Source organism: Terrapene carolina, unplaced genomic scaffold, assembly GCF_002925995.2.
Source record: "Terrapene carolina triunguis isolate 2854851 unplaced genomic scaffold, T_m_triunguis-2.0 Scaffold192, whole genome shotgun sequence".
NCBI lineage: Eukaryota > Metazoa > Chordata > Testudines > Emydidae > Terrapene > Terrapene triunguis.
The window spans coordinates 6,412,513-6,425,718 of NW_020664543.1; the positions used below are offsets into that span (position 1 = coordinate 6,412,513).

The 13,206-nt window shown below is 49.8% G+C and overlaps 1 protein-coding gene across 1 annotated transcript in view; it reads left to right on the forward strand.

The window, feature by feature from the left end:
- The window catches only part of RGS9 (regulator of G protein signaling 9), a 70,931-nt gene that overhangs the window by 40,201 nt on the left and 17,524 nt on the right, over positions 1-13,206 (forward strand). Inside the window, exons 10-13 of the mRNA XM_024198328.2 lie at positions 6,824-6,853; positions 7,545-7,606; positions 11,891-12,004; positions 12,783-12,898. Coding sequence (XP_024054096.1) covers positions 6,824-6,853; positions 7,545-7,606; positions 11,891-12,004; positions 12,783-12,898 — 322 coding nt within the window. The remainder of the gene's footprint in view (positions 1-6,823; positions 6,854-7,544; positions 7,607-11,890; positions 12,005-12,782; positions 12,899-13,206) is intronic.

The following is a 13,206-nucleotide window of genomic DNA, read 5'->3' on the forward strand; positions in this document are numbered from 1 at the left end:
ACGCCAGTATCCTGAACAGTGACATCTTCTCCCAAGTGCGACCAGATCCTCAGATCAGCTTCGCTGATCTGGCCCTTTACCTTCAGGCAGCAGCGACTCGGAATCAGGATCACAGTGAAAACTGGCAACAGTACCTTCCAATGTCACTTCCAACCCCCTTTACTCCCACGGTGGAGTATCAGAGGAAGACTTTTGAGGAAGAGATGGGCCTGACCCAGAACTCCAGATCCAAATACCACCTGGGCCCATCTCTGTTGATGTAGAAACTAGTCCTTTACGTGCTCTGCCCTGATTATCGGTGCACCCACGTATGTTCTGCGTGCCACTTGGAACTGATCTACCTGCGGCACGTGAACAGCACCCAGGGGCATTTTGCCCCAACAAGCCGAGATATTCACCAGCACACAAGGGGTTAATCACCGGCAGCTTGTGTTCAGAGCCAGGGCACAGCATTGTCATCCCCCCAGGTTTGGACCAGACAAAGGATTCCTGGTTAGGAGACGCTTTGGTACATCTCATCTTTTCCTCTTCCAGTTGCTGTGTATGTGCATGCTGCCTTTGGAGCTTCGGCTCGAGCGACAGGGCTGTGTGTGTGCTGCTTGAATGCCGATAGAAACCTCACCACGCAGAAGCTTTTGTAGAGCATGTGACGGTCAGATGAGACTGGCTGGAGCCTTCACTAATTGGCATTTTGATTTAAGCCTAGAGGGACATTAAGCTTCTGCACTGGGTAATTGTGATAATTCACTGGTTGATGCGTATTACTCAATGAATCTGTTTTACACTCATTAAGGGAAAATGGTAAATGGCCCTTGGCCGCTGAATGATATTCCTGTATAAATCCGAGCGTAGGATTTCTCTCTTTGTCGGAGATGGTGCACGGCAGGGCGGGAGGGTGCTTCTGAGTTGGAATGGGGCCTGTAGGCGTAGTGGGTTGGGAAAAAGTGGCGGTATGTTTAGTGGGTCTCTGAATTCAACGTAAAGGCAAGTTCGCACACGGCAAGCCGGGGGGTGAATGTATGATGCAGTAGCTGCTGCACAGTTGTTGGCCCCGCGGACCCTGCGCCCACTTACTAAAAGTTCCCTCGTGCGCTTTGTCATACTCCAGTTCCAAGGAGCAGTACGTCAGCGCCCACGAGGAAACTTTCAACGTGTGGCAGCAGCATCCGCGTGGCCAGTGAGTGCCCGGCAAGCTAGTGCACAGTAGATTCACACCCTGGCTTGCTGGGCACTAAATCGCCGTGAAGACAAGCTGTAGGTGGCAGAGGAGAGCCAGGACGCACAGAGCGTTTACAGTCGCTGGGATGGGTTTCTAGCAGAGACAGAAGCAGTGAAAGTAGAGATGCGGGGGCGGGAAATACTGTGGGAGGAAGCTAAGGGGAGCTAAGTGCAGCGGTGGGGGCGAGGCCGCTGGGATTCCTTCTTTTGTTGTCTTAAAATGCTTAGTGTGGAGTTAAGGATTGTAAAACGCTGCCAGATTGACAGCTCTGGAGGCTGAAGCCCTCTCCCTACCCACATGACAGGTGCAGCATGGATGCTGCCAGTGCCCATTTCCCCTCCCTGCTCCAGCAAAGTATTCACCCACAAAAGCTCATGCTCCAATACGTCTGTTAGTCTATAAGGTGCCACAGGACTCTTTTTCGCTTTTTCCAATGTCCTACTGTTACTTCTAGTGGTGAGAGGGGAGACCAGTCTCAATGGCCCATCCAGTCCTCAGCTTTCTCCTGAAACTCCGAACCAGGGGGCTAATGACGCTGCTGACTGGTGACGTGGAGGAAGGCTTGTCCGCTGGGCGCTGGACTGAGAATAGCAATTCACTTCCACAAAGCTGGGGGGAGAGGGTGTGGATTTGGGGGATATGTTTGGGGCCCCACTCCAGGAGAAAGCCAAGTGATCAAGAAGGAAGTTACTTCCTAATGGTTTCATGCCTTTGAGAGGATCCAGTTGCTGTTTCAGAATCGGTATGTTTAAATCACAGCCCCCATCCCCGTGTGTAGGGTTGTGTGAATTTAGTACTCGGGAAAGCAAGGGGCGAATACAACTGTCTAGAGCCAGGCACAGGGGGCGTTATCCTGCAAACCCAGCAAAACTCGCACCAGCCTTTGGGAGGGGATGGGGAATCATGTGTTCCGTACTGTGCCCACCTTTCAATTCATCCCAGATTCAGCGCGCTCAGCTACCATGCCATGACCCCCTTTTCTGTGATGCCCCTGGCACCGCCACCCATCTAGTTTGGACCCCGCCTCCTCCTAGCTAGCTGGGACCACCCTCCAGTTTAGCAATATGGAAGGGGGAGGGGCCATGACCCCTGACACCTGCTTGTGACCCTCAAATTGGGAATGGAGGAGATCCCAGAGGGCTCACTGTGCCAACCTCTTTACTGTGGTGACCCATTACCTCTTGCTGCAGGGCCTTCATTTCCAAAGTAAGGTCACTCCCCCTGCTTCAGAAACAAACCCGTTTGTCTTGTCAAAGGCCGGCTCTCCTGCATCCCTGGCACACCCAGCGCTCTCACTGAAGTCAATACAAAACACTCAGGAATGCTTTCCAGATGAATCCTGCCAGGTGCCTAGGTAGGACGTTAGTGGTGTTACAACACAGACAGATTGGAGAAGAGCTTTGATATTTTTCTGAAGACTAACAATGCCAATTTCATTCATGGATTTATTACTCTAGGTAACATTTAATTTACTCTCCCCCACCCCTCTTTTTCTCTTTCCCACCAGTTATTTGTTTCTCCTGCGTGTGTCATGGCTGCCTGCCTGCCTCTGAGGCTCTTGATCTGTTGCGCTGTAGAAGACTAGAGCATCTTAACTTCCATGAAAGCCGTCTACAACCATTCTGCTGGGCATCCTCCTTTCCTCTCTTCTCATCCAGCTGCATTGTGTCTGTCAGAAATATCCATCCAGGATAATAAAGATCAGTGGGGGGCATAGGCAGCCGTTGGAGGAGGCTAGCCCTGGCCCCTCCCCTTCTGCCCTCCCTCTCGTCCTCCCCTTCTGCCCTCCCCCTCCACGTTTGCCCCCTCTCCCCGCAGGAGCCCAAAGCACCCACACCACGGGTCCCAGTGCCAGGCGACGAGGCTCCAGTCCCGGTGCTCCGGGCGGCCAGCCCCTGAGTGCCAGGCAGCAGCGCGCTGTGCTCTGGGCAGCCGGGTGGCATGACCAGCCCCGGTGCTTCGGGTGGCATGGCCAACCCCCGTGTGCTGGGTGGCAGCGCCCCCGCTGCTGGTGCTTTGGAGCCAGCCAGGCTGTCCCCAGCCCTGGTGCTCCAGGTGGCAGGGCGGCACGGCTGCAGCGCCCCCAGCCCCGGTGCTCCGAGCAGCGCGGCCCCAGCACCAGTCACCCTGAGTCCCTGCGGGAGGCAGGCCAGCCAGCCCCAGGCAGCCTGGGCCAGCTAGGGCGGAGCACTGGGAACTGCAGAACAGGGCCTGGCCTGGGGACGGAGCGTGGGCGGGGCAATGCTAGGCTGTTTGGGGAGGCACAGCCTACCCCTGCCTATGATACCCACCGCCCATGGTGAGGGGGGCCTTTAATTTAGAAGATTTTTCTTTCTGATCTAATGGAGTCAACCCATTGATGTTTCCTAAATTAACCGCACCAGCCACCCTCATGCCTCAGCAAGTGGAATAGTTTAGCCAGCACTTGGTAAATCTGGAGGGTTCTGATTATGTCTCAGGGCTCCTCAGGAAGATAGTGAACTCCCATTATACATGAAATAGCTTGGTTGGAATAGAACTGTAGTTCTCCAAAGAAGGTACTTTCTAAGGTAGTAGAAGTGCAGTGGGTTTCAGTCTGTCCTATGGGAATGGGTAGAAGCAGATGATTTTCTGCCCTCCATGGCTACAGCAATTGGATCTGAAATAAAGACAACCCATGTAGAAATGTGAGGAATCTTTATGTGGCTTTAATAGGTACTATTTAGCCAGCGGTGCCAACTCAGAACAGGAAATGTGTGCAAACACAGGCTGATCTTTAGTCCCCGTATGTAATATGCTATCAGCTCTCACAGTACTTACAATGAAGCTGATGCTGCATTGAAAGAAACGAGAGTTTTCCCATTGACTTCACTGGGCCCAGAATCCGGCCCAATATGACAGACACAGTGGGTGCAGATTTCAACTAACAATTTAACCACGTGCAGAATAACAGGCTTGTTGCAAATAATGAGCCTGCAGCCGAGGCTCAAGCAGAACTCCCATTGTCTTCAAGTTTCCAATACTAATCAGCTGATACCATTGGAGCTTTACATTCCGAGCCTGATTCCTTGCATGCTGCGGACACCCACAGGAGTTTTGCCTGTACACAGACAACAGGAGCGATGCCCCTATTTTTAATAAGCTCTCTCCTTCCCTGTCTTTCACCAGCACGTGCTACTTATCAGTCCCTTCCATCTAAGCAAGGCAGTTGTGTCCTCCATCAAATGCAAAGTCCTCCAAAAGCAGATTAAGGCCATTGGATCCCATGTGTGAAAAGATCTTATTGTACTCCGAGGGGTTGCATTTTCCCCTTGTTGTGTAAGCCTCACTCTCATTCACATCAGGTCCTGCATGTATCTAGTGGGGACAGGGCTGGCTCCAGCATTTCTGCCGCCCCAAGCAAAAAAAAAAAAAAAAGCCGCAATCAGCGGCGGCAGTTCAGCGGCAGGTCCTTCGCTCCTAGAGGGAGTGAGGGACCTGCCACCCCCGAATTGCCGCAGGTGCCGCCCCTCTCCCTTGGCTGCCCCAAGCACCTGTTTGTTAAGCTGGTGCCTGGAGCCGGCCCTGAGTGGGGAATCACTCTCATTGGTGCAGAAATTGTTTTTGCTTTTCCTATTAGCTTGTTTGTTTCAGCTGAGGTCGCTTTCACTGCAGCAGGTCAGATCTATTCATGATATTTCCAATGGATGTCTCTTGAAAAGACCTTCTCCTGCTTATGTCATGTAGGTTAGATCTGTGTTAGTACCACACGGGATAGGTTTGTGTTAGCATCACACTGGCTGGATTTGTGTTAGAATGGTGCATGCTGGATGCTCTGCTGCATATCCCACTCTTGTCACTGAGGTGGTGAGTATATCCTGTCAGAAACAGCTGGGTGTGCACATTTTCTCCCTCCATATGTGTAAAAGGGTGCTTGTGTGCAGCTGGAGAGTGGTAGCTCTCTGATCATAGCAAGCAAACGTGGCACTGGTGGCCTGAGGGGATTATGCAGCAGTCAGGAGAAAGCAGAAGGAATGAATTCTTTTTTGGGGGGTAGGTCAGAGGTGTCCAGTACCTGGCTCCTGGATTGGATCTGATGTGCTGGACATATTTCTGTGACCCACATGGCATGTACAGATTCTGAATAATCTAAGCTGTTGTTTAAAAGAGAAGCATCTAACCCTCATGTCTGCAAATTTAACTTTCCAAATGGTATTACTACAGCCCATCAAAATTGCTGCCAAATCTTTAAATTAAGGGCCCAATCCTTCAGCCCTTTTCCAGGCAAAACTCCTGTGAACTGCAGTGGGAATTTTGCCTCAGTACAGATGCAGCTGACAAGATCAAGGCTGAGGTTCACTGGCGAGACTGTGGGGGGTGAGGGAGGAACTTGTGCTGGTCTTGTTGTCCATCCTGTACTCGCTCAGTGGACAAAGGACTTGGGTCTCTAGGGCTGCCAAGCCAACACTTTTCGCAAGTGCTGGCCTGCCACAAAGCAATCCATGGCACTGATTCTCCCACAGCGTTAATTAGATGGGATAATTCTGGGCTGCAGCTCCAAAGATCACGCATGGCAGATTAGCGGCATGACTTTAATGGGAGACTCGGGGCTAAAAAGCCTACACAAGGTTTTAGAGGCTTGCCTGGAAGATCCCTGACTTTACCTGCCTTTCCTTCTCTCTCCTCCAGTTTATTCAAGACAAAATAACTGTGCTGCGCTTCAAAGGAAGCTGCGTGAATAAACACCCTGCAGTTAATTTCTTGCCTTCAATTGCTCGTTCGTTTGTGGATGACATATAACATAGTCTGAGCTATTCAAATCACAATTTAACCACCTTTCCACCGCAGATATTGTTTCTGAGGCTTTTTAATTGTGGTGTTTATATTTTGCAATGTGTTGGTTCCTGTCTCCTTTAACTAATATTGAATGATCTAATCTGTGTCTGCTAAATGAATCTATTTTAGCTCCATTAGAATAACCCTGTAATTGAATGCACATAGGCTGTGATGGAGTAGGCGGCACTATACAATACATACATCTAATGGAGCCACATATGGTCTGTAGATGCACTTAGCATTAGAATCATAGAATCATAAAAGATTATGGTTGGAAGAGACCTCAGGAGGTCATCTAGTCCAACCCCCGGCTCAAAGCAGGACCAACCCCAACTAAATCATACCAGCCATGGCTTGGTCAAGCCAGGCCTTAAAAACCTCTAAGGATGGAGATTCCACCACCTCCCCAGGTAACCCATTCCAGTGCTTCACCACCCTCCTAGTGAAATAGTGTTTCCTAATATCCAACCTAGACCTCCCCCACTGCAACTTGACATCATTGTTCCTTGTTCTGTCATCTGCCACCACTGAGAACAGCTTAGCTCCATCCTCTTTGGAACCCCCCTTCAGGTAGTTGAAGGCTGCTATCAAATCCCCCCTCCCTCTTCTTTTCTGCAGACTAAATAAGAATTGACGATACCCCGATTAGATGAGCTGCTTGGATGCTAGCCTGTATTTGTTTTCAATTGTAATGAGGGTTAAACGGGAGAACCTTTCCCAATAGGGAATCCTGTAACTGCATTTTCTTCTTTTAAAGAGTAGTTTTGAGTACCCACCCAACTTTAATGCTTTTGCTTCTTTGTTTTACAGAAAAAAACCATTGATGTTTATAGAAGAGAGGTAATTTGACCTTCACGTCTTTGCAAATATTAGGTGTTTGTCTCTTATTGTTGTTGTTGGAATTTGTGGTGCATTAGTGCCCAAAGATAGGTGCTTCTCATACACACAGATCAACGTTGTTCCTGCCTCCAAAAGCTTTCAGTCTAATGCATTTTCAGGAAATGTCCCCGCATTGCACTGACATCATTGTGAGCAATGGTGGGAAAGCTCTCAGCAGGATTAAACAATGTCGTGGTGAAAACTCTCCCACCGTTGCTGAATACTGATGGAGCTGCACCAGTGGTAGAACCATGATAGGAAATATCCCAAAAGTTGCCAGCATAGAGACAGCCAAGTAGCAATGATAATCGCACACCTAAATCCTCCAGAGCATCTGTAGGCGATCAGACTCATTGTGCAGACAGAAGTGCCATTGTAGCTATTATTCCATTATTATAGAGCATGGGGAACTCCGGCTAATTACTTGCACATTATAGAACATTCTCGAGACATTTGAAAAACCCTAATGAAAATAACTGTGGCGATAAAATAATTCAGTGACTCTGGGACTCCATGGACACCCACTTGTTAGGGGTGATGCAGAAACGATTGTAATTGTCCTGCTATCTTGCAGAAGGGATGAAGTAGATGACCAGCTTTCACCCAAATGACTGCAATTCTCTTAACTACAAAACATATCTGTGCCTCTTAGATCATGTACTATCAGCAAGTCATCATGAAGTCCACAGTGAAGTCTTCTGTCTCCCTTGGAGGGTAAGTTCTGATTCCCTTATGCCCACACATTAATTAGTCTTTAATTCTCTTCTGTTAATGAGATGATTAACCTATTTACTCTGACAGCGGGTGACACACTAGGGCAATTAATTGCATGGCCTCACACAGTGTTCTTTAGACACAGTGTTCTTTAGACACAGTGTCTCAAGGCTGTGTAATAACTGGATTGGAAACTGGTGGTAAAACCAAGGTCACTCATAAAGCAGAGAAGTCTCTGAGTCCCAATCCTGGCATGAAGGCTCACTTCTGCAATTAGCCATAAACTGAAATGGGAACAGGATCAGGTCTTTCGTTAAGATTCCAGTTATAACCAATGGGAACTTTGACTAAGCAGGGACTGAGAATAGGGACCCTGTCATATTCATCACCACCACCATCGTTTTGACAGGAAGTCAGTATCCTGACTAGTGAGGCTGAAGGGCCGTGAACGTAACCCAGGTTCTGGGTTAAAAGGAAAGGATTATTTGGGAAAACAGAGTGGAACAAAGCACCATCAATAAAGAAAACTCTCTGGTTCCAGCAGTGGAAAGCACCAGAACTACCAGTATGTTAGACAGATAATGTATCTGGTGGTGGTATCAGAGTGCAATAGCTGCTTTTCACAGGCTGCTTTGCTGTGTCTCTGTCTTGTATCTGTTTGCTGTAGCGGGCTAAGTGACCAATGGAGATGGACACTTCCCCTCCACGACCCGCTTTGCCACCATCAGCTGGGTGTCAGTGTTCTAGTTCCCGATGTGGGTGTTCTGCAGAATGTGGTGAATGAAGTCGCTTGGGGGCGCGTCTCCACTGCCCAAGCCTCCCAGCCCGGGCCTACAGACTGGGGGTTGCGGGGCTATACTGTCGCTCTATAAATAGTTGTGTGGACAGCGCTTAGAGGTTGAGGCTGAGGCTGGAGCTCGGGCTTTGAAGCCTAAGGAAGGGAATGGGCTTCACAGCCCGGTCCACGACGTCTACACAGCTTTTTTCAGCGTGGTAGCATGAGCCCCCAGAGCCTGAGTCTGTTAACTCGGTGCCGCGGACAGTGTAAACATATCCTGGTTGTCCCACATTGTTAAAAGTGGTGGCTGAAGGCTAGTCCTCACGGTAGGCTGAGTGACAGACTGTCCTCACTCCCCATCAGGGCCGCCCAGAGGGGGGGCAAGTGGGGCAATTTGCCCCAGGCCCCGGGCCCCGCAGGGGCCCCCACGAGAGTTTTTCAGGGCCCCTGGAGCGGGGTCCTTCACTTGCTCCGGGGGCCCCGGAAAACTCTCACGGGGCCCAGGCCCCCGGAGCTTCTTCCGCTCCGGGTCTTCGGCTGCAATTCGGCGGCAGGAGGTCCTCCCGCCCCGGGACCTGCCGCCGAAGTTCCGGGTCTTCGGCGGCAATTCGGCAGCGGGGGCCCCCTGCCACCGAAGACCCCAGGCCCCCTGAATCCTCTGGGCGGCCCTGCTCCCCATTGGGGTCTTTCCCAAACAGATCCCTGATCATGCCAGTTACCTGCCGTGCTCTCAGGGATGGGAGACCAATGAATTACAAAGCATGTTTACCAAGCACTGCTGCTACGTGACCTGGGCGCTGGAAGCTTAGATGGCATAAGATCTCCAGTGATAGACACTGACCGAACATCCAGCCAGACCGTCATAAGGACCTAGCTAGATTTGATGTGGGTAGTGCTTGATTGGCAAAGAGGTCACATCCCTTTGGCATTTGCCATGGAGATGATGATGCCCAACCTCAGACATAGGTCACTTATTTTCTCGCAGAGGTTTGCATGTGCTGGACAGTTACGTTGGAGTCTAGTCCAGGCACATCAAGCCCCGCCAGCTGTTTTGCAGATAGTGCCACCCTCTCTTGCGATTTTACTGCAAGTCTTGTGAAATTTGGTGTTTTGTCTTAAAGCTCCAGTTCTTGGAGTCATGTGATGACATCAGACTATCCCAGTTTTCATTTAAAAAAACCCCAGAAGTTTCTGTCCCTCATGGTTGTGGAGGAAAACCTGAGAATGTGACCTCTAGAGGCCCAAAACCCAGAAGGCAACTCCCTTTCCCCCCAAATGTATTACAGGATATTTAAACATTAATGAGTTTAAACCAATCTCATGATGTGGCGTAGGGGCTCATCACTCAGAAATCTTGAGTGCTTGGGATTGGCAATGCTGGGACAGGGGCAGTTGTGGGCCTGGGAGATCCACACATTTTAAGGAGGGAAGAGACCATTTTTGATCATCTAGTCTGACCTCCTGCCTAACACAGGCCAGAGAATCAATCAACCAAAAGTGCGAGGGGACGGTGACGTGTCATAGTGGGATAGTATTTGGAATTGCACACAGACAAGTCCTGCCTTCTCCTGGGGGTGTGAAGAGCATTCAGGCCTTGGGACTGGTGCAGCCCTGAGGATTTGGGAGGCTGTGCACCTCTTACCCAGCAATGCATGGCTGAGAAGGACAGCAGGGTCCCAAGCCCTATCCCCATGACCTTCACACGTGGAAACCACCGTTCCTATCATTGGGCTGAAGCAATCTCCATGCATTGGCTGTGCGGCTGCTCTCTGGAGAGGATTCCTTCCCCCCACCCTGCAATCCACCTGGTACTGGCCATGTTACCTGGGAGTGGATTTCCCCAGGTGGGTGTGAAATGGTACATTCTTGAGGAAGGCCTGGGAGGGCTAGTGGTTATAACGGGGGAAAGGAGTCAGGAGTTCTTGTTCTGTGCCTGCCTCTGCTTCTGTCTCCCCTCTGTGGCCTTGGGCAGGCCACATACACCTCTCTGTGCCTCCGTTTCCCAGTCTGTGAACTGGAGCTGAGGGCACATGCCTACCTCCCAGGGGTGCTGTGATGCTTAATTAGCTAACATTTGCTGATGAAACTCTTCACACAAGAGTGACTAGCCCTGTCTCTATACTGGGTCAAACCCAGTCCCTAGAGCCAAGCTTCCCTCAGCTTTGAGGAAATGTGGACCTTGAGCCAATCTCAGAGATCAGGCCTGACTCTAATCCTTATTGGTTAGAGCAGGATCAGTCTCCAGACAGTATGCACACATCACAGTGCTTTATTGATCCAGGAGGAGCTGGAAATGCACTGTAACCTGAGCTGACGGGTTTAGATTTGCAGCTCGATTAGAATATATGGCTTGGACTGAATGATGCGAGCGCTGAATGCCTTGGCATTTCCACTGAGACAATAGTATCAAGTGTGCTGGTGTCAAACCCACAATATGCGTTGTGCAGCAGCCTTGTATATAGGACCTGTGCCAAGATATCTGTTAGCATCACTGCTGTGGACAGCACGCACCCAGCTTTGAACACGTGAGAGCAGTGTAGCCTGGGATGAATTTTAAACACAGAAACCCAATGAATTTTTCAAAAGTGAAGAAGGGGAAAAAAAACGTTCACAGCGTGTTAATGAAATGGGTTGTAATTACAAGTCTGGCCGGCCCCTGAACTGGAGGTGGGACATTAAATATTTCTCTGCTTTGCTCCTACTAGAACAGAAGAGACTTTGGCTTCATACATAAAACAGCTCAAAGTGCTCTGCAGAGTAATGAGCTATACAGTGGAGAGGAACGTGATAGCCAACTGGGGCATGCTCAGTCATGCCCCATCTACCCAGGGTTCACTCAGACAGGCTGCTGGACAGGACAGCCCCGGGAGGGAACCCATTGCAGCAAAATTAAAAAGATGCCATTTTTGTAAGGCAGCTGCTCAAGGTCCTTCTTGAAGTTGTCCCAGAAGTCCATCAATCAGGTTGTCTGGATCCCAGTTCAGGTTCCTGCAACATCCGTTTTCCTTTCTGTCTGCTCCCTTCCTCTCATATCAAAGCATCAACCATACTGTGAGGGAATCTATTCCTCGCTCTGCTTCTGAAGTCACTGTGTGACCTTGGGTGTGTCTTAAGTTCAGCTCCCAAACACTGGGACCTCCCCAAGATCACTGGCCACTTTTGAAAGACAACATACAGGCCTGCATCTGGTGGGTGTTTTTGTTGCGTGTTGTGGCTGGATGGGAAAAGATTCATTGTTCTTATTAATTATTATTCGTATTGCATTGGTACCCAGAGGTCCCATTCAGAATCCGGGCCCCATTATACATGCACTTAGGAAGAGGTCCAAGCCCTGTGTAATAATTTCCTTAGGTTTATAAACATGTTGTTTGAAGTGCTGTTTGCAGCCGATCATCTGGTCCTGCTTTGAGCAGGGGGTTGGACTAGATGACCTCCTGAGGTCCCTTCCAACCCTGATATTCTACGGTATGATTCTATGACCTTGGTTTCATCTGAATTATTTTCAGGCTTGTGAAGTACTGTGAACAGTTCCTCTCCAATGATCCCATCATGTCTGGATGCCTCCCCAGCAACCCCTGGATAACTGATGACTCTGAGTTCTGGGAGCTCAATGCAAAGCTGTATGTATTTACTCTCCCACCAACTTGTGGCTTACAAAGCCTTTACGTTGCGGGATATTGAAATAAAAGAAGCATTGACCTACTCATGATATCCACTCTCCTGTGATAAGTGGCGATGCTTTCCTATTCTTCGCATGTGAGGTAGCTTGACCGCGGAAAGGTCAGTGGTCCCTGGGCAGTGTTGACGTCTGTACTTGCAGTATCATCTGCCTTCTCTTTAAGTGTAGTCTTCCTTAATGGCATGGGAGTTCATAAATTCATACCATGCTTCTGGGCCTAATTCTGCTCTTGGATGAGTGTGAGGGGCTGCCATTCACCCGAGAGCAGAATGTGGCCAATTGTGAGCAAGGGAGCATCCTTAGCTAAGTTATAGGTGTGGACCCCAGTCCTGGGCAGGCAAAACTTCAGCAAGAGATTTCCCTGCCTAAGGCCTGAAGCACCAGATATTTTGTGTTGGATTCTAACGTCACGCCAATGTAAATCAGCAGTAGCAAGCCAGTGGTGTGGCACCAGTATAGAACTGGTGTAAATCAGAGCAGAATCGGCCCCTCTGACTGTCATTCCTGATCCCACTGTGCAGAAGGTTGTTTAATTGCCACTTACCTAGTGGGCTGACCTCAGGAGCTCATTACAGCGGACTGGAAAGCAGACGGCGCTGGGAAATCTCTTGGCACTCCAGCGAAGGGCGTTCTGTTTTTAATTAATATGCCCAATCCCGCGGTGAGCAGTGAGCTGATTCCAGAGGGAAACGGTGGTGTTTGTGCTCAAACCTTTGCAGAGTGGAAATCCCTACCAGGATGCGCGTGGAGCGATGGGCCTTTAATTTTAACGAGCTGATGAGGGACCCGAAAGGCCGGCAGAGCTTCCAGCTGTTCCTGAAGAAAGAATTCAGTGGTGGGTCTGTGTTCCTGTCCCTCCCCCATCACCCTCTCAGCATCGCTACAGCATATTTACAACACACCGTGGCAGCTGACGGGGTATTTTTAGAAAGCCATTACCTTATAATAGGGGCAGTGATCTGAGACAAAAATGGGAAGGCTTAAGAAGTGATGTTGATGGTTGGGGAGACAGGCTGTGGAGTCAGTGCATGCAATACCACCTAGTGGCAGAGGACATAAAATGCAACAGCAAAGAACCCAGTCTGGTTTGTTGCCAGAGCACCTACAAATCAACTGATGCTAATAAGAAATTGCACATGTCAA